The sequence below is a fragment of the Passer montanus genome, unplaced genomic scaffold (assembly GCF_014805655.1).
Source record: "Passer montanus isolate IOZ18808 unplaced genomic scaffold, ASM1480565v1 scaffold39, whole genome shotgun sequence".
NCBI classification, from domain to species: domain Eukaryota; kingdom Metazoa; phylum Chordata; class Aves; order Passeriformes; family Passeridae; genus Passer; species Passer montanus.
The window spans coordinates 5581525-5601596 of record NW_024368707.1 but is presented as its reverse complement, the minus strand read 5'-3'; the positions used below and the strand labels follow the sequence as shown (position 1 = coordinate 5601596).

The 20072-nt window shown below is 40.8% G+C and overlaps 1 protein-coding gene across 4 annotated transcripts in view; it reads right to left on the bottom strand.

The window, feature by feature from the left end:
* Positions 1 to 20025, bottom strand: part of GTF2E1 (general transcription factor IIE subunit 1) — a 47508-nt gene extending 27483 nt beyond the window's left edge. Inside the window, exons 1-3 of one of the 4 annotated variants that reach the window (XM_039717944.1) lie at positions 19906 to 19932; positions 19416 to 19669; positions 11491 to 11968 (exon numbers count right to left, since the gene is read on the bottom strand). In XM_039717944.1, the coding sequence (XP_039573878.1) occupies positions 11491 to 11938 (448 nt within the window). In that variant the 5' untranslated portion in view covers positions 11939 to 11968; positions 19416 to 19669; positions 19906 to 19932. Of the gene's footprint in view, positions 1 to 11490; positions 11969 to 13617; positions 13817 to 19415; positions 19670 to 19905 lie in introns of those variants that run through there. The other 3 variants (XM_039717943.1, XM_039717945.1, XM_039717946.1) reach the window with 3 other exon arrangements.
* Between the last annotated feature and the right edge of the window lie 47 nt (positions 20026 to 20072).

The window sequence follows — 20072 nt, the reverse complement described above, 5'->3', positions numbered from 1 at the left end:
CAAAACCAAAACCTCAAACCACATAACCTTGCTCAGCTGTAACCTGCAGCATTAAGAAGAGAAGAGCTTTCAATGGGAAGCAGGGACAAAAGCAAACACTTGTTATCACTGCAATCCCAAACTGGAATGGTGTCAATTCTCCTTGGGCAGAAGATGTAGAAGAGCACTACAAAGTTAGTGGCATCCTCTTCTGTGTGCTCCAAGGACTACCTTTCAGCTAGTTCATCACGTAAGAGTCACAGCAATTCTTTTTATCTGATGACATCCAAAGGGATGCACAGCAACACATGAGACAGGTTAAAGATGCCAGAGAAATCTCAATTTCACAACAGCGTATTCAGTGTGTAAAAGGAGTTTATTTCAGGGTCAAGGAAAGCCAGACAAAGATTCCAGTGAAAGGAAGAAGAAGCATCCAGATTTTTGACAAAAGCAGTCAGCAGGAGATCAAGGTGCTTTATTAAAATCCATGCAAGTCTTCTCAAGAGCACAAAACACTGCCTTTCACATTTATAAACAAACCAAGAGTCTGATTTAACCCTCAAATAACAAAATCCTTCTGCTCTGGATTAAAAAAATAAGGATTAAAAAAACTTACATAATAAGATCCTGACATGGACAAGGGACTGGAAAAGTGGAAATCTGAAGCTCCAGATCACTTTTTTGATTACACAATCCATCAGAAAAACAAACTTTTGAGCAAACTATAAGAATATTTACTTATAAATTATACATGTGGTACTGTAATAATATGCTCTATGTTTTAAAGCATACACAAAAATAGAATTAGGAAAAAGATAAAGATGATAAACAGTTTTAGAAGATTTTTATTGATGTTACAAAAAATATTTTCTTAGTATTCCTCCCACCTTGATGGATTGTTTTGCATGCATCCCACTTTGGAGACTGCTGCAGATGGCCTTTTCTCCTCCTTCCTACTTCCAAAGACATTATCTGATCTCTTGCAGCTCAGTGAGGAATAGAGTTTACCTTCAGTTAATGCAGAGAAAAATAATGATGTCAGAGATCCAGTGACTGGAATTCAGGACTGGGGAAGGGTGGAGGACAGCTGAGACTCAACCCATTTTGTTAGGGGTTATGCTCCATAACACATTCAGGAAAACTGGATATTGGCAGAGCCTAAAGCATGGAAGAGAATTTACCCATAAGGAGGGAACTGATCAGGAGTATGAATTATAAGAAGAAAAAAAAAGTGAGCCAAATTAAGTTTTAGAGAAGGATAATGAGATAAGATAAAGGATAATGAGAAAAACAGGAAGCAATCTGTTTTGGTTGGGAGAAGAACCATCTTCAGCTGTTCTAGATGCTTATCAGCAAACTAAAGAAACATCGTCCAGATTAACTAATCACAAAATGACTGCACACCTGGTGGAGAACACCACTTTTAGAAAAAAAATCATTGCTAACTGTTAGCCTTAGAGGGCATTTCAAGAGTCTATTCTGGTTCACTTCAATTTCATATTTTCTCCTAAAGATTTTTAATGTAGACTCTTAGGTACATATGCTACGTACTAACAAGACAAAAGTGGAAAACGTGGCAAATCCTCGGTGGAATACACAACTGGAATGAAAAACTGTCTTTATTAATTACACAAATTGTCATTAGTCAACAAGATGCTGTTTAGTGAAGTCCAAAGCATCCATTTATTTTTCCACTATTTTTTCCATACCTGCACTTTACTTTTCATACTGCTTACAGATGATGGCTGTGAGCCTTAAAAAGCAGCTTTGGATTGTCAGAATAGGTATCAAAACTGTATCTTCCATCACCATTCAGACTCTGCAACACTGGGGCACCTACCAAGACTGATGCAAACAATCCAAATGAGTGTCTATGCCTGCAACTATATCACACAGGATGCTCTCAAACAAAGTAACTTCTGACTAAGAGATCAATTCCAAGTTTTAATTGTTGTAACCTAAAAGGTGTATCAAAACTATATTAAAGGATTTTGCATCATAGCTGACAGCAGATCTTAAGAGTCAGAAGTTGAGGAATCAGTGTTTTGACACCATTAAATTGTACAGCATACCTGTAAGCAAACACTGCCATTGCATTAAAGCGACTTTATATAGCCTTAATAAAAAATCAATGAATACATATTAAAAATGTTTTACTGCACAAATTCTGATACAGGCAGTTGGCAGTGATCTGAGAAGAAAACAAACAACAACTCCATAAATTAATTCTCAGATTTCCAAACCCGATTTCCTGTCTTTCAGCATTCAGTAGCTTACAGGGTTTTAATGCTCTTTCAAAACTGATTATAAACAAACATATGGACATTAATTGCAAATCTTTGAGCCCTCACGGGGAGTTTCAAGAGCAGGCCTGCTGTGCTGTTTACTTGCATTTGCTTTCCCTCTCCTTAAGCACGCGCTCATCCTTGGTGCCACAAATGCCTCCATCAGAGCAAGCAGAACTGGCTCAACTCCAAGGCAAATTGTCATCTTGCTAATAGAAATGCACCAGAAATGACAGAAGTGAGCTAATAAATTAAAATTCAAATAAAAAGGGGTTAAGAAAAGCAAGCTCTTATTCCTTTCTTTTAGAGGTGCAAGAGCAGCAGTGCTCCAATGATCTTGAATCTGAGATATGACTTATTTCCTGTACTCTGAAGAGAGAGAAGGGTAAATATGATTCATTTAACAAGGTAACAAAGTCTCTTTCAATTCAAGAGAGCAGTGAAAGACAGAAGAACCTCAGAAATCTGTAAACATTTGTTTATAATTTTGTCATCTAGTTAAATATAAACATAAAATTTCAGAGCAGTGCTGAAGACCAGCAGAGACTCATTAGTATTCATGAGGCATTGGTCCTACTCACATGGGATACAGAAGTTCAGAGTTGCACAGGATTGGAGTCTTGCAAAAAATATTTGGTAGAAAAAGTTCTGCTTCAACAACTGTCAGTTTAACCAGGCAAATCAAGCAAGCGTGAGGAAAAAGCGTTATGCATTTCCCATTTGGAAGACAGAGAACCTAAGTAGTAAGTGCTAAAGCCACATAAGGATGTGATAGAGGAGGATCTCTGGAGCTCATGCCCAGTTTAAGCTGTGACATCTAAACAACACAGTCACCCAAGGAGCATTTAGGAGGAGCTAAAAGCTGCATGCTGATGGGCACAGGTCAAATTCAGGCTCAGTCACATCTTCTCACAACTGTAGCTGTTTTTTCTTCACTAGACTGTAACCACTGCAGTCTTGAGAACACACAAGGCATTCCAATTCCTGAAGGAGTACTACAGATTCAGATGGTGACCAGGATCATGTTTTGGAATCAAATACTAAACTGCTGAGAAGCACAGCAGCCTTCATTGCCTGAAAGCAGCAAGGTCCTGTCAGCTTTTGAGTTACTGCTTTTGTGGGTCATTAACTTCCAGCTCCAGGCAGATTAAGATGAATCACTAAAGCATTTACCAGTGGCAAGACCCTTGGCTGAGAGGGAGGACCACAGGCAGGACTGAGGAACTCAATCCTCAACAAAAACATTCCAGTCTACACACGCGATGTTCAGTTATCACATAAAAATATTTGGACGATAGTAATCAGCTCAGCTGTGTCTTAAGAACACACAGATTTCCTTGAGTTAAATTCTTTAAAATACAAAAAAGGACCAAGTCAAGCACAGAAGCAGAGCAAAGTTTTAGCTGATAAAGCATCACATACAGCAGGCGAGAATGATTGCCTCTTCCTTCAGCTTCTCTGACATTTTTAAGATTTTTACACCAATATTTTTATAGTTTTAGCTGATAAAGCATCACATACAGCAGGCGAGAATGATTGCCTCTTCCTTCATAAGCTTCTCTGACATTTTTAAGATTTTTGCACCAATATTTTTATACAGACACACAGATCAGCCAATTTAATTACAGGTCTTATTGTCTTCTCATATAAAAAGAATGTTCAGATGAGTTTTGTTTGTTTTTAAAATTGATGTGTTCTTTTCCCAACAGCAATCATATATTCATGTGATCTTGCTCACAGAGCAGGAAGAACCACTGAGACTGCCATCTCTCCATTTCAGCTTGAGTGAAGATTCACAAATCACCTAATCTTTTGTCTTTTATGGTCAAGTTACATCCTTGTCCTCAATGCTTTTTAGGCTTCAGGGTAGATAAACAAACTCCTTTTTAATCCGTTTCAGCAGCTCAGTGCAATTATTATGGAAATTAAAAAGGTATCTCTTCTTTCAGCTCCACTGAATTACATTCAGAAGTTGCTAATCTCTTTGCAACTTAAAACTACAGTAATTCAAGTATCCCCATAATAATGGACACTAGGAGTTTATATACTCCAGTCATGCAGTAAAACAACTAAAGGCATTTATCTACTTGTCAACAGGATTGTTTTCAGAAGGAGAGTAGTTTAACTCTTTTCCCCAGCCTGAAGTCAGCAAACTGGATCATACAGTTTCAGACTAACAGCAAAAGGAATCCAGAAAAGACAGCCTGCCTTACCTCCACTTGTAAGCACAACCAAAGAACCTGATTATTAGCCAGTTGTGTTAATTCATGTTAAGTCCCCAAGAAGAAACAAGAAAGTAAGAATAAAACTATTAAACAGCCCAAGAGGAAGAAAATTTTTGACTGTGAAGAGAGAAAATGGTTCCATGATGCAATTTTAGACTGGCATTTTCAGAACAGATTTGTATTATTGAGCTTTCTCCTTTTCCATCAAAGCAGCTGCCTGTTCCCTTCTGACACCAAGATTTCTTTTAATCAATGAAGAGAGGATGCTGTGTTCTGATGAAATGCCCTTCCTGGCCATCCCTGGTAGAGAGAATTAAAAGCCTTGCCAATCCCTTTGAAGTGCAAATCCTCACCAAGGATTTCATGCCTCTTGTTATTGTTGCCTCTCTCAGGAGAGCACAGTTGAGGTGGAACACTGAACACTGGACTGTTTACTTATCTTCTAAAGTGCATCTCACCTTGCACTTGAGATCCCATGATCTCTGTCTGCACTTCCACTCTCCTCTTTCTGCATTCCCACATCTCACACTGTTCAAGCCAAAAAACCTTGGTAACTCTAATTGTAAAAAAGCTCATTCCTCAAGTGGCAGAATCGCTTACCTGAACATGGGTTGACAGATTTTCTTTCTTCAAGCTCCATGCCTGACCTGCAGTGTGCTCTGGAAGACACATCCTGATGTACAAGATGCGCACACTTGAGCCTCCAGCTTGTACCCTGACACCACTTTGGGAGAAAACACACCCAGCTGTATAACTCTGATCTTAAACTGAAAGCCAAAAAGACATCAGCTTTTTTCCTGGCTAAGAACCAAGTGCAGCTATACAAAGACAGTCCAGGGGCCCAGTCAGCAGTTTAAAATACATTTCTCTAGAGCACTGTAAAGGATACAAGTTAATAAGCTCTGCCAGGAGGCCACAGCAGGTTATCAGTGCAGAATGAGGCATGGAAGGTGCTCTAAGGGCAAAGCAGTGCTGTAACTCAGCTGTGAAATAGCAACTTGATCACAGACTGCAATGTGTAAATGGAACTGCCCCTATATGTATTTATTTCTTGACCATAATTTAGGCAGTAAACTCAAGAAAATTTAAGATAGCAACCAAATTTCCTTCAGCATTTCACAACAACATTAACCTATACTTCACACTACAGTTTCGCCTTCCTGATGAGCTGGATTTGCAATTACAAAAGGAGAACAATTTAACTATTTATTTCTTGACCATAATTTAGGCAGTAAACTCAAGAAAATTTAAGATAGCAACCAAATTTCCTTCAGCATTTCACAACAACATTAACCTATACTTCACACTACAGTTTCGCCTTCCTGATGAGCTGGATTTGCAATTACAAAAGGGGAACAATTTAACCTTTAATGTTAATTTAAAAAAAAAGCAGCCCCTTAAGAACAACTTTACCTAGAGGAACACCACGTTGCTCATTCATCTCAGTGTGCAGATCATTTTCAGTTCAACTAAATTAAAATTATTGTAACATTTTTTAAGCAAAGACATTTCTCTTGAAAAGGTAAATTAAACATTCAAAAATTGGTCTGCATGAGACACATCAAATTATTGTTAATTCAGAAGCGTCAGATGATTTAATATATATTCACTATAAACTGGAAGAGAGGAATCCTTTCCTCCTCTCTGGAAGCTGCTTCTGCTGCAGCTCATATGCACAACCTCAACAGCTCTGAGCTGACAGAGTTCTTCCTTTGGTCCAACTGTGGATAAATTAAGCCAGACACTAAGCCAAGAAAACACAACTGGACAGAGTGATTATCCAAATGAAGCCCAGTGGGAACCACAGACAGGTGTTTCTTCTTTCAGTCAAGAAGACTACACCAAAATACCACCTGAGCCAACATACTATACCCTTGCACTGCATCCAATAGCAGAGAGACTGCAATACAAGTTACAGGATTCTCCATGAGCTCTTGAGCTCACTTACAGATGCCCATGCCTAAAACAGTAACACCCTTTGCAGATAATATTACCAAGGATGCTGTTTCAAAAGAACAAGTCACTAGAATAAAAGGAAGGAATGCTGCAGTTCAGCTTTCATCACTATAAATGGCTTAGCAATGCTCACAGATTTCACAGAGATCTTGCTGCAATCTATTTCAATTTGCAAAGCTAAGAGAAGTCAAAGTGATAACCTTTACTAGAAGGGCAATTACTTCTTGTACTTCAAATAATAAAATGCCCTTCACAGATAAAACAAAAAAAAAAAAAAAGGCATCAATATTGTAAGTCACGGCATTCATTTATCAGATAGGATTTTTAATCTAAGAGCCACAAGCATTCCAGCCAGAGGTCAGTGTGGAATACAGGGAAGTGATCAGCTAGCATTCTAGAGGCAGCAACTTATCCTCTTGGCTGCTGTTCTGCACAGCACAGGTTCCAACCCTACCCTCACCTATTTCCCCATCAAACTGAGAGATCCATGGTTAGACCAGCTGGTTATTTTCCAGACAGGGTGCCCAACCTACAGGGAATGGATTCAAGTTACAGATGCAACCTTTCATTCATTCTACAGAGTATTCTTAGTTTGAGGAAAGAATGCATTAATTCTGATATGTTTTTCTCAGTTTTCCTTTCCCTGTGGCTCCAAGCCTTATCAAACTGAAGCAGAGTGAAGCTGACAGGAATACTCTGGGAGATTTTGCCAGGAATTGGAATAGAAATAGAAAAACTAAACAGAGCATGGACACTTTCCTTCTGCTGGTGTTTGCCAAAAGCTCTCAGTGGCAGCACAGACAAACAAAATGTGCTTGTAGAGTCAAGGAAAATCACACTGATGGGTTTTTATGCACTTGGAAAGCTAACAATGATAACAAAACCACACAACTTCACAGAACTTGAAGCTGCTCAAAGCAGAACTGTTCTGAATCCTTTCTTTTTCAAGGGAAGTTTTAGTATGCCTGTTTACATTAAGACTTGCCAAGTCTTCATTCTGGCTGGTTAAAAGCTGTAAATTGTTGTAGTAGTAGCATCACCTAGCACATACATGGCACTCACTACATGGCAGACAAAGCTATCCAGAAAGTCTGAAAATCATTGAACTCAAAGGACAAGAAACAACAGCATAAAGCTCAAACAGCATAAGATGTCATCACAGCAGCAGCTGCAAACTATTGCTCATGTACAGAATGAGGAGTGATGAAATACCAGAGTAGTCAGACATTAAGACTTGCCAAGTCTTCATTCTGGCTGGTTAAAAGCTGTAAATTGTTGTAGTAGTAGCATCACCTAGCACATACATGGCACAGATGACGGCACAAGGGGAAGACAAGGACCAAGTGCTCATACTAGGATAGCTCATGTGCAGAATGAGGAGTGATGAAATACCAGAGTAGTCAGACAGCAGATGATGGCACAAGAGAAAGGCAAGGACCAAGTGCTCATACTAGGATGTTCCAGGAAAACAACCATCTTTTTTGTTTCTCAGTCACCCTATCTGAAAAACAAAGCTAGAAGTAACACTTTCATTCATCAGCATTATTGTTTTCTCACCTGTAAACAAAACACTCAGAGAATTGGCTGCTTAGCCTGTAACAACCCAGTCTGCACCAATTTCCATAGACAGGCAAACTCCTCAATCAGAAAGCACTTCTAAGTTTTGCTACAAGTTTCCATTGCAAACTTTTACACAATAAAATCACGCTGTGTTCACACTGTTTGCCTCTAAAACCAGGGGTTACTGATATAGCTTCTTTGGAGGCAACAGTAAAAAGCACCACTGAGGAGAAAGTGTGACAGCTAAAGATCTGTTCAAGCTCCTCATGTAGAAGAGATGGGGCTAAAACTCCTGACCTGGGCATGCCATGCTCACAGTTAACAGGCACTCACTCACTGGTCATCCAACCAAGCAACTTCAACACAACATACATTTCTTTTCACTTTTTGGAAGATCTTCTGAGTTGAAGCAACAGAAAAACTCCAGTTTTCGGCATCATCCTGACTTTCTCTGTCTCACATCCTACCCTTGAACTCCCTTCAAGTACCAGAAAAGAGTTGTTCAACATTTGACAGCAGAGAAAGTCATTGGAGTTTTCTGGGTTGAGACATTTAAGGGCAGAAAAAGGGATGGAGAAAAATCTTACAGTGTTTTTAAAAAGAGGGAGCACACTCTCAAAATAACACTTCTACTACTTAAAATCTACATTTAAAAATTACTGTTGTAGCAAACATGTTAATCTGTTCAAAATATTTTTTCCAAGTTAACTGAAGAGCAGTCAAAGCACATCTGTACTTACATGTCCTGAAAACACACTCTTCTCATTATCAATTATTTTCTCTCAGTAGACTCATGTCTACCCTCCAAAACCATCAATAATCACATTTTCTGATGAAAAATAAACACTTCAGTTTATTTCAACATTATTCAGAGATGGAATAAAGAACAGAGCCAAAAGAGAGCTACTTGACCTGTAAGAAACAAAGGTCTGCTAAATCCAAGCAGTAGACACAGATGCTGTGGTAAAAATTAAAGAGCTCTACAGATCCAAATTATGAACAGGCTCTTCATAAGCACTCTTGATTCACAAATTCCAGTATAATGACCACAGTAATGGAGAGACTCTGGAAATCTCTTCACCCATGCTAATAAGGAAGTGTAAGAGCAACTCTTCCAATTCTACAACAATTGCTCAGAGTTTGCATTTGAGTTGTGTAGATAGGCAAGAGAAAAACAAAACAGAAGAAAACACAGGCCATCTAAATCACACCCTCTCTGAATGACAAGGACAAAAGGCAGGCAGTGAAAAAGGGGTTTTTTTAACAAAAAGCTCTCAGCTTGGTCCAGACTGGGGCAGAGATTGCCTTCCATGTCCTACCTGCTCCATGGATTAACAGATTTTGGCCCTGCAGGCCTTTTAATTCACGAAGTTTTATCAACATAGCTGCAGTCTAAGAGCAGCTCAGGTCAGCTGTGACTGAAGCTATGTGGCTTTTAGCTACCCTTCAGCAGTTGTACTGCCACAACTTTCCATGACTGGGAGAGGTTTATCTTTAGCACTGACAGGAGCTAAAGACATTCTTGGAAAAGCATGGCTCTTCACTGTCTAATAAACCTTGTTTCTCTGCATGCCTTGACTTCATGAACTTCCTCTGTGAAAGACCTAGGGGTCTCTCAGGTCTTTTCTAATACAGAATTCAGAGCAGTAGGAAACATGGAGACAACACATTCCACTGCAATGTAAAGCAGACATAAAACAGTATCATTGTGCACTAGCTAGGTGAAGCTATCATTGATGCAAAAATAATATAAGGAGAAACAGAACATATGTAAATTCTAGGCAGATATGTTCTTACTGAAAGTAAGTAGAGGTAAAATGACAATCTTGTTACTTGCACAAATACTGACAGAACTCCTGGGAATTGCTGAGAAAACGGCACACAGCCTTTTCCTCCATCAGAACATAAAACATGCCATGTATGATTTCACATTGTGGACACAGCCTGTACTGTACAGCCTGGACAGTGCCTGTACTGCAGGCAGACCCTTGGTTGACCTTATCAGTTCCTGGAGCACAGGCCTTGGTGTCAAAGCCAAATCCCAGCATTATTTTCAGCACCTCCTTGACAGGCAGTTCTCTGCTCTCAGAACTCACTGCCCACACAGGCTGGGAGGCAATGGCCACAGGCCTTTGCCAAGTGCTGCAGGTCCCCTTGGGATCAGTGTCTTACACTCCCCACTGCGTGTGTTCTCTGCACAGGTTCTCTACTCTCTCCTTACCAATGCAAACTGCAAAAGCACCATTTTCCTTCAACACAAACAACCGTAGACACCACAGATGATCATTACATGTGGAGGGCATGTAGAGTTCCTACACTCAAGTGGTGAGCACAGAAATTCTGTGCTGGCACTGCTGGTTTGGTGCTCTATAAAAAAGCAATTTCTACTCAGAGTGGCACTGGATTTCATCAGCAACTGTTACTTGACTTAGTGGATTCTGCTTCTCTAGTACTAATTAACATCTTCATGGTTGCTCAAGTAAAAGGAGTTTCACAGCTTTTTAACTTTGGAGGCAGGAAAAAGGGAAAATAATAGGCTGAACATTTCTTGGGTGTTTGCATTTGGCAGATTAAACATCAGTAACCCTAGACTAAAAACTTCAGTGTTGCTAAACAGTCAAATTTTCTGTTCCTCATTATGTGAACTAACACAAAACATCATACTTCAATGTATCCGAGAGCTTTCCTAACTTTTGTCCTTTTACTTTTCTGAAAAAGTAAAATCAGGACACAGAATTCCAAAGAAAAAAATTAAGAAGTAAATTAACACCTAACCTCCCTGCCTTCCCCCCAGAATAATCCCCGATTAGACTAGCAAAACAAGAGTCTCATCGGGTGCAGGTGTTCTTCCTTTTATTCCCAAGCACAGAAGCAGAAAGTAGACAATGACACCCAAGAAAGACTCTTATTTCATATGCATGAGACAGATACACACTTCCACTGAGACTTATACATGAATAAGAATCTTGTTTACTCCCAGCCACAGACAAGACCATAATTAATTTCTTTTAACTTTCGTGAGACTGCCTTGTACTGGGAAGCAAGGTTGTGCAGTATAATGCACTAGGCTAGAGAATATTAAACAGTAACTCATTTCTTGCATGACCAACTAAAATCAACTCCACACATGCCTTCTCTGCAAACTATCTGGAAGTCTTACAGTTTACTGGCAAGAGGTTATACTGAAAAGCCATCAACTTCCAACAAGGACAGATTGCCTTATTCACCCTTGAGTGTGACTTCAATAAGACTTCCATTTCTCTACTGCTTGTCACTCAACAGCATTTCACCAAGATTCCTCTTTGCCCGTATAAATCTAATACACTACTTTAGTATTTTGCTCAAACATTTACCACCTGTAGAAACATAGTGCCCTCTAGCTCCGGCCAGACTCAAAGAGAATTTTCCTAAGGCTCTGTCTCCTTGAAGTCCAGCACTTAGAGGCACAGGAGACTGCAAGAGCACTCCGACAGCTGTACCCTTACCTGTCCTGGGGTCAAACAGCTGGTTGGCCTCCAGATCTGTGAAAGTGCTGAAGCAGATGGGGCATTTAAAAGAGGCGCGGTTGGTGGAGTCCCTCTCATCGGTCTCGATCCTGCGGCGCATGTGGTCCAGCTTGTACTTGACCACGTTGACGAGCAGGCGGTAGTTGATGAAGTAATAATTATGGCGCGTGGTCTTGCCGTCGGGAGCCGTCTCGACCCTCATCCTGCATTTGATGAACTTGTCACCCTTGAGGGTGTTGAGGACAGCCCTCAGCTGCTTCCTGTCAAACTTCAGGAGCTCCAGCATGTCCTCCTCCTTCACACAGGGGTTCCTGATGAGGATGTCCAGAGCCAAAGCATGCTCGATGCCATAAAAGCCACGCACCACATATTTCGCAAGGCGCTTGAGAGCTGCTGGGACCTCAGTGAGGACGTCTGGGTCAGTCATAGCAGGTCCAGATTGTGAGCTTCATGTATACTGCAAGGAAAAAAAGGCAAATGGAATCTTAGCTAGTCTTCTAACTTCCAAAGTTCTTATTTATGTTACTTAGAGGTAAGAAAAGGATGAGGTGTTTTCCACTTCCCTTTTCTAAGCCTTGTACTGTCTCCTTAGGTGACAATAATGCTACAGAAGTAGGACAAAATTCAAAGCAAAACAATGTAAAACTTTTTTAAAAGCACACAAGAAATAAGTACCAAAACACACAGCAGATTTCATTTGTATTCAGTCACAGCCAACACAGCTTGAGTAAGAAAGCTGTCCTCCAGAAGACAGCTTTGGGATAGCTGAGACCTGTAAATTGGGAAAAGCAGAAAATGGCTACAACACGAAAGGTCCCAAGACAGCCCAAGAGTGGAGTCTGAGGGCCTCAGCTGAGATCACTTGATGCCGTTGTAAGCAGCCCTGCCTGGTTTAACACCTCAGCCATCCCTGGGCAGAGATGCACTGTGAGGACAGCCTGCTGGACAGGCTGGCATGCATTCAAGCAACAGCTCCCAGCTGCACCAGGAGAACAGAACCTTGCTCATAAACAGACCTCAGTCAACTATGTGCAGCATGAAAACCATTAGCACTACCAACTCCTACACCACAAACTGCTTCAGCCTTGTTCTTACATGAGCAAAGAGGTCCTTACAAAGGATTGAACCTTCATTTAAAGTCCACATTTAAGCCTTAAAAGCCCATGAATAATAAAGCAAAATAAATGAAGCAAAAGTCAAGACATACCAAATATGAAGTCATTATGTGTTTAAAAAAGAAGAAAGTATTCCATGAAGTATCCTTTGAATTACTTACCACCACTTACCAGGCTGCCTGTGAAAAGACAGTAACTTCTAAGCACTCTGTTTTCACTTTACTTTTCTTCACCATAACATCAAATGGCACAAATGGTCATGACTATGACATACATGGCAACATAGATAAAATCACATGCAAGGAATTCCTCACACTGTTACCCCTGCCATGTTTAGCTCACAGCCAACACCAGTTGGGAAGGGATTCAAGGGAAGAAGAAAGTATTAGAGGTGGTTTTGAAATAGCCATTGAGAAGGTTGCACTTCCAACTAATATCAAATAAGACTCTGAACTAACTTTTTCAGTATGAGTTTTCTAGGCTAGTTTGGGACATCAGTAACCATTTCTTCAGCAAAAGGTTTCTACCACTAAAGAAAACCCTCCTCACCCTAATCTCTGTTTTTTTTCATCATTACTATGCAATTTGTACCTGTGATCCAATATATTAAATTGTAAAACTCTGCCAATCCTAATGTTCACTTCCATTAGATGTTTCACACACTGTATATGTATTTCCCCAGTATTCAAGCCTATCAAATAAAGCAAAAAGCAACAGCAGAAGAAAGGATCTGGATGAGTATCCTATTTTTTTCATCACTGTCATAAAACCACTGATAGGCCTCCTCACACACACCATCACACAACTTTTGTCCACTCCCCACTCTAAGACATCCCTCCAAGATCACCAACTCTGCATGTAACCAAGCAGCTGCTGACTCACTTCCAGCAGCTAAGACTTTTCAAAGATCTGTGATCATTTATCACAGAAGTCTTCTTGGATTTTTTTTTCTTATGATAAACAGTGTCCTTTCAAAAAAGTGTAGCATTACCCACTGAAGCTTTACTCCTCTTCCACCCCTGCTCTCTGCTGCCACTGAAGAGGGATGCTCCTCTCAAGGGTTATGGCCAGTACTACTGCAAAGCAATTGGGCTGTGGAATGTGAAGCTTCACAGTAACTGAATTAAGATCATCCTGTCTTTTCTGCCTGTTGGATAAGAAAAACACCACCTTTGTGGTTTTCTTTCAGAACACTTCCCTGCTTGAGCTTTTCTTTTCCTCTAACTTAGAGTCAAATGGTATTTGCAGTGCTGAAATTGAAATTAACTGAATGACATTTGTTGACTGCTGGTGTGCAGGCTGAGAATAGCTCCCAGCAAACAATGCCTGGATGTCCAGCTACAGCTTCCCTTTAAGGAAATTCAATTAAAACACATCTATCACACCACGAATTTACCATGAAACAAGTACTTCTAGAGTCAGCCAGGTTTCTCGTGCATGCCAGAGACACACTGATTCATCTCACACAAAGGAGAGCTTTGCATTGAAGGTAAAAGTGTTAGCAATAAATGATGCCCACCAAGAGTTAGCCATGCAGTATTTTGGAATCTCTAAGTCAGACCAAAACTAAATACTGTCACAGGATATTGTCACAGATTATCAACAAAATTCTGTTGGTATTTTTTCAGTTTTTCAGCCACTTACAGACAAATCTTGGTCTTGACTGTATCTGTCAGCAACATCCTGACACTATAAAATAATGCCAATGTAGAAGCTGAAGGGAAGCCTTGATTTATTCAAATTGATTAAATCTTATTCAGAGTTAAAGCACAGTAAAGAATAAAAGTAAAGATCAATTTTAAATAAAACCTGGCATCCCAGGAGAGTTAAAAAATCAAATCTTTAAAGTCAAAAGCTTGTTAAGTGCTCATCTGAAGAGCAGACAACTTTCTTTCCTTAACAATCCACTTTCCCTAAAACTTCTTTGCAGAAAAACTTGGTGATGCAACTTGCAGAGGCACAGTGACCTTCATATATCAGTTGAAATAAAAAAGGAGAAAAGTGCTTTTAAATAAGCACATCTCACTGGACACCTCATCTGAGAGCTGATGGAAAGCACTTTCTCCGCATTGATAAGACAGCTGCAGATTTCTACAGATACTTCCAAAACAGGTTTAAAGTACAATTTCCTGAATAATGCACTCAAACAGCTTAAAAAGAGACCTAAAAGGGACCAATAAATAAAACCAACTCCAAGAGTTTTCAGCAACATTCAGAGATTTAATAATATTTCTTAGTGTCAATCACTAGAAAATATTCTTTTTCATCTAGTGGGAGTAGGAGTTTTAACAGTTTCTTCTAACTCTGCTAGAGATTTTGAGTGATGTCGAAATGTTCTGTGTCCTCAGGTAAGAGAGGGCATCTTGACTGTGTTACTGTTTTCTTCCAGGTGGAGCTATATGGAAATACAGTATGGAAAGCATTCTGGAAACACCAGAAACCATTCTTTTCTGCTATCCTCCACTCCAAAAAGTGGATTAACACTAAGTTCTAAATAGTTCTAAATCCTGCAGGAGACAGTCTTTGGGTGAAACAACTGACTAGTGCCATCTTTGAAAGGCAAAAAAAAAAAAAAAAACCACCAAAAAAAAAAACCCCAAAAAAAAAGCACTGCCAGATCTCATCAGGCCAAGCTGGTGTCTGGTCCATGAAGAACCCAAGGCTTTTAATCCCTAAACTGCAATTTCTTACCATCTTTCACCAGGCAAAAAAGACACTGATTCAGCACACAAAATTCAAACCCAGGGGACTTAACCAATGCATCCTTCAGCAATGATTTCACCTTCCCCTGAAGCAGTAAGTCAAACCTGAATTAATTACATATGCAAAGAAATATGGTAACACCTTTAACAAGGTTTTAATGGAAGTGCATCTGTTTCATAATAATGTCTGAACTGACCTTAATAATTTATGAACATCAAGGAACATTTTCAGGGAAAAAAAGTACAACAGCCAAGATACTCAGCTATGCCAGTAAGCACCTACAGCATCAGTAATAAGGCACACTGGACAGCATCATGTTCAGAAATAGCCAAAAGAAGAATTTCCAAATTTAAACATGGATTTTATTAAAAGAGACAGTTGGTGAGGAATTGTTCTGGGTAATCACATTAATACAATTCAGTATTATGGGTATAGGAGGAAAGCAGCCCTGTCTGTTAACACAGTAACCTAAATACACAGCAAACCTAAATACACAACTGTTGGGTTTTTTAACTTGCTGTAATTGAAAGAATTAATATTGATGTGTCTATAAAAGGCAGCACTGGAAAAAGAGACTTACAGTTACACAACACAATCAGAGGTGCTGGGTGGAGAAAATAAGGGTACCTTCTGCAAGATTGTACCTAAGGCTTAGAAAAATGTATGAGGCCTCCAGCATAACCAGAGACACCAGCAAGGATGTCAGGGGGAGAACAAGTGACTGAAAAAACCCCTTTGGTATGATGGGAGCAGAGACTACACAGAAGCCAGAAACTGAACTGAGCAAACACCTCCACTTTCAGGTCCTTCCTGATGCAACATCAAAACAACTGAACTCTTCTTCTCCACATACAACAATTTCAAGAGTTTTCAATTCCAATGAACTCTAACAGAAATTGTGCTAATGAACTTAGATCTGTTTTTCTTCATGCTTTTCCTGACTAAAAGTGAGGCAAAAAGTGCTAGAAGGGTGACAACCTAGAAGCCACAATGTAATGAAAATAGTACTAGAAAATATGAAAATGTACATCACCCAGTGAATCAGTATGAATTTTTATCCAATACTGCAAATGTAGACCATTCTGTTTCAACACATAACTTTTGAGACTTGCATTAGTTTTACCCAGAAAATTCAATGGTTTCACCATTAATATATTTGACAGAGGATCTTTAAAAGCAGGATGTTAAAAAAGGAAGCAGACTGCCCTTCAGATTCATGTGGATATACAAAGCTTTTTTAACACCCCAAATCTTTTTTGGGGGAAAACCTGGAGTTGCAGGTTTGGCTGTGAACCTATCAGACACACCATTAACACTTGCACAGGTGGTTCCTATTTTTCCCCACATTTACTTAATTACTGCTCTTTCCCACTTCATCTTTGAAACCAGCTTTTGCTGATTTGCTTAGAAAATGCTTCCACAAGCTTCTCACACAAGATTTTTTAAAAAGGGGACAAAAACATTATTTGCTTATACCACTGACATAGTTTCTTCAGGTAAAATCAAAATCAGGTTATAACAGGAGAATCCCCTCTCCTGTGAATGCAGCAGGTACAACAGGCTTCCTGGAGCCAGTGCATGCCATATCCTGCTCCAGCTGTCACTTGCAAACAACAGATCCCAGTAGTTTTGTAGCCTCTCACTCTAAGCAGATTTAAAATTCTCCTTTTCAGAAGATGATTCAGGATTGCTTCTCTTAGCTTAACCTCATCTTCCTGAGAACAGAAAGGGAAGGCATAAATTTCAGAACTACAGTGGGAAAACTTGCTGTCAGGATTTTCCATGTCTGTACAACATAACCTCAGACACTATTCATCCTTTCCAGAAAGAGGCACAGAATCTTCCTCCTTCAAGTCCTGTTTACACTTGCATTTCTCTGTAGTGAGCCCAGAACTGCCTTTATCCCACATCAGTTGCAAAATAAAATCTTCTGACATTTTATCAAGAGCTTACTGAGTTTCATTCCCTGGAGAGTTCATGAACACTGCTGCTCAGCCTTCCTCCTGCACTACATCTTGATTAGAAATAAGTGTGTTTTCATTGCAAGACCTGCCTTGAAGTATGAGGGCAGAAAAGAACAATCTGCTTTCACTGAAATCCCATCTTCTTGTTGGCTTTCCATAAACTGAAACCAGAAGGCCACAGGTATCAAAGGGTTTGCTTCACTCAGGATGAGAAGTTGTGCTGCAGCTGCACACAGAAGGGCTGAGGGACCTGGCTGAAATGAGGACGTTTTCCCCTAATTTCACAAGTAAAAACACACTGAGCAAGATGTAATAAGGTCACAAGGTTTGACCACACCAGGCAGAAACTGAACAATGCAGACTCAGGATGTAATTCTCAATCACTTTTATAATCTTAACCCATCATAAACAATAGCAAGGTGTCAGGAAATTAAAGGACCACCTGTGTGCATGTACACAGATTTCCTGTAGCAGTTTACGTCAAGTTACACCTTCCCTCCCCTAAGGAAGTCTCTCTTTTCCTTCCTTGCCTTTAGCCACGAGCCACACCCTTCTATCCTCATTCTGGCAGTTCACTATTCATGTAGCAACAAGAATCAATTGATAAAAGTGAAAAACTAACATGTCAAAATAAAAAGTGGGACATTTCATCTCTTTTCCTTCCTTGCCTTTAGCCACAAGCCACACCCTTCTATCCTCATTCTGGCAGTTCACTATTCATGTAGCAACAAGAATCAATTGATAAAGTGAAAAAATAACATGCCAAAATAAAAAGTGGGACATTTCGGAGAGGTCAAAGGGGAAAAGTTCAAGAACTGAATCATTTAAGTTACCAGACTAGAGCCAACACAAAACAGAGAAAAAAATGCATGGCTAAGGATGTAGATGAGTGGGGAGCTTTCCCCATATGGTGGCAAGTTAATCTGACTGTAATGTGATGATATTAGAAAATTTTAGTTATGGAAACCAGAACCTCTTACCATTTACACCCTGATCTGAACCTACCAGGAGAATATGTGTTATTTTGGAGACATGTAAGCATCAGCCCTCACATAATGTAGTTGTAAGGTTTTGGGGGCTTCTTTAAAGAAGAAAGCCCCCCAAAAAAGCCTTCCCTTTCTTCTTAAAGGGAAGAAAGTAAGATCATTTCTCTCACATATCAAGCCTAGGAAGTCATGATTACACCAAAGCACAGCAAGTTTAACCCCAGCATTCCTTTCTCCGTTTCTGACAGATAAAAAGCAGTAATTGCTTTTCACATTATGGATTCAATAAGACCTGGAACACCACACTTTTCATCATGATAGATGATGTGAGCAATATTGCCTTTTGGAAATTCCAGAAAAGACGATGAAAAATTGTGGAAGTATTGGGCTCAGTACTGTTCTAGCACATTAGAGTGCAAGTAAGCGAGTGTACACCGTGGATACAAGCAATAAAGGAACAAAGAAACTAAGTAACAAGACACCAGGTTAACTTTAATTAACACAGTTTCTTGTTCAGAAGAATCCCCTAAAGCATCCCGTGAGAAAGTGAGCTGTATGTCACAGGAAGTGGAAGGCAGGAATGCAATTCCCATCAAGCCTCACTCCTGCTTGAAAGCATGTGCTGCTCCCCCAGGCACATGGCTCTGCCCTCACAACACCATCCCGTGCACCAAACTGATTGCTTCAAGGTAGAAAAAATTCCTTTTTTTCCCCTTTTTGATACGTTTTTCAACAGTTCAGTGAGCTGGTGGTGAACTCTGACAAGCAACAGAACCAGCATGTAAGAGAGGAGGCCACTGCACTGGAAAAGATGAAAGAAAAAACGCCACCTTTTGTGAATGAAAAACATTAATCTGCCTAGACTTCCAGAAGATGCATCTTAGCTATGCACAGCTGAACACCCCTTCCAGAATGCTGATCTTCCTTGCTCACTGTGAGCCGCCTGGAGTGGCACAAGCTGAACAGCTGGACCAATGTAACAGCAGCTCGGTGCCACTGTGAGATGTGAGCCTGCTTCTCGGGGAACCAGGAGAAATGTAATACACAAGAAAAAAAAAAATTTAAAAAAAAAAAAACCAAAACTCCCATAAAACAACCAAAAAGAAGAAGGAAAAACCCGAACAAACGCTGCTGACCTGGGAAACGGAATGGTTGCACAGCTGGCTGGCCCAAACCTGGCAAACAGGAATGAGCTCGCTGTGGCAGCAGCTCCTCCTCAGCTGCCCCCAGCCCTGCGTGTCCCTCCGGGTCCCACAGGACACAGAGCTCCCTACAACAGCACCGGGAGCTTTAAGGCCAGGCAGAGAGCAGAATCCCTGCCCGGCTGCACAGCTTCCCGTCCCATTCCCATTTCGTGTGCTCAGCTTTCAACATCGAACTGTGTGGGATTCTGTAGGGCAAGAGGAGGTGAGGAAAACCTCTTTAAAAAAAAAAAAATAAGAAAACACAAAACAAAGAAGCCTCAGCAAACACCGTAGGAGGAACGGCAAAGGGTGCGAAGGGGCCCAGACGGGCACAACGTGCGGGGAGCACGGGCCCCGCGGGCCGCTCTGCGGCACCCAAGCGCCGGGCCGGGGGCCTCCGCGGGCCGCAGGCACCACCCCGCTCCCCGGGGCCGGCACTGACCTGGCGCCGCTTCCAGCTCTTCCCGGCTCCGGGCGGCGCTTCCAGCGGCTCCGCCACCCGCGTCACCGCCGCGCGCGCCTCCGCCCGCACCGCCGGCGCGTGCGCCGCGCCGCCCGGCGGGCCGAGCGACAGGGAAGCCAGCCAATCGCCTGCCCGCAAGGGACGGC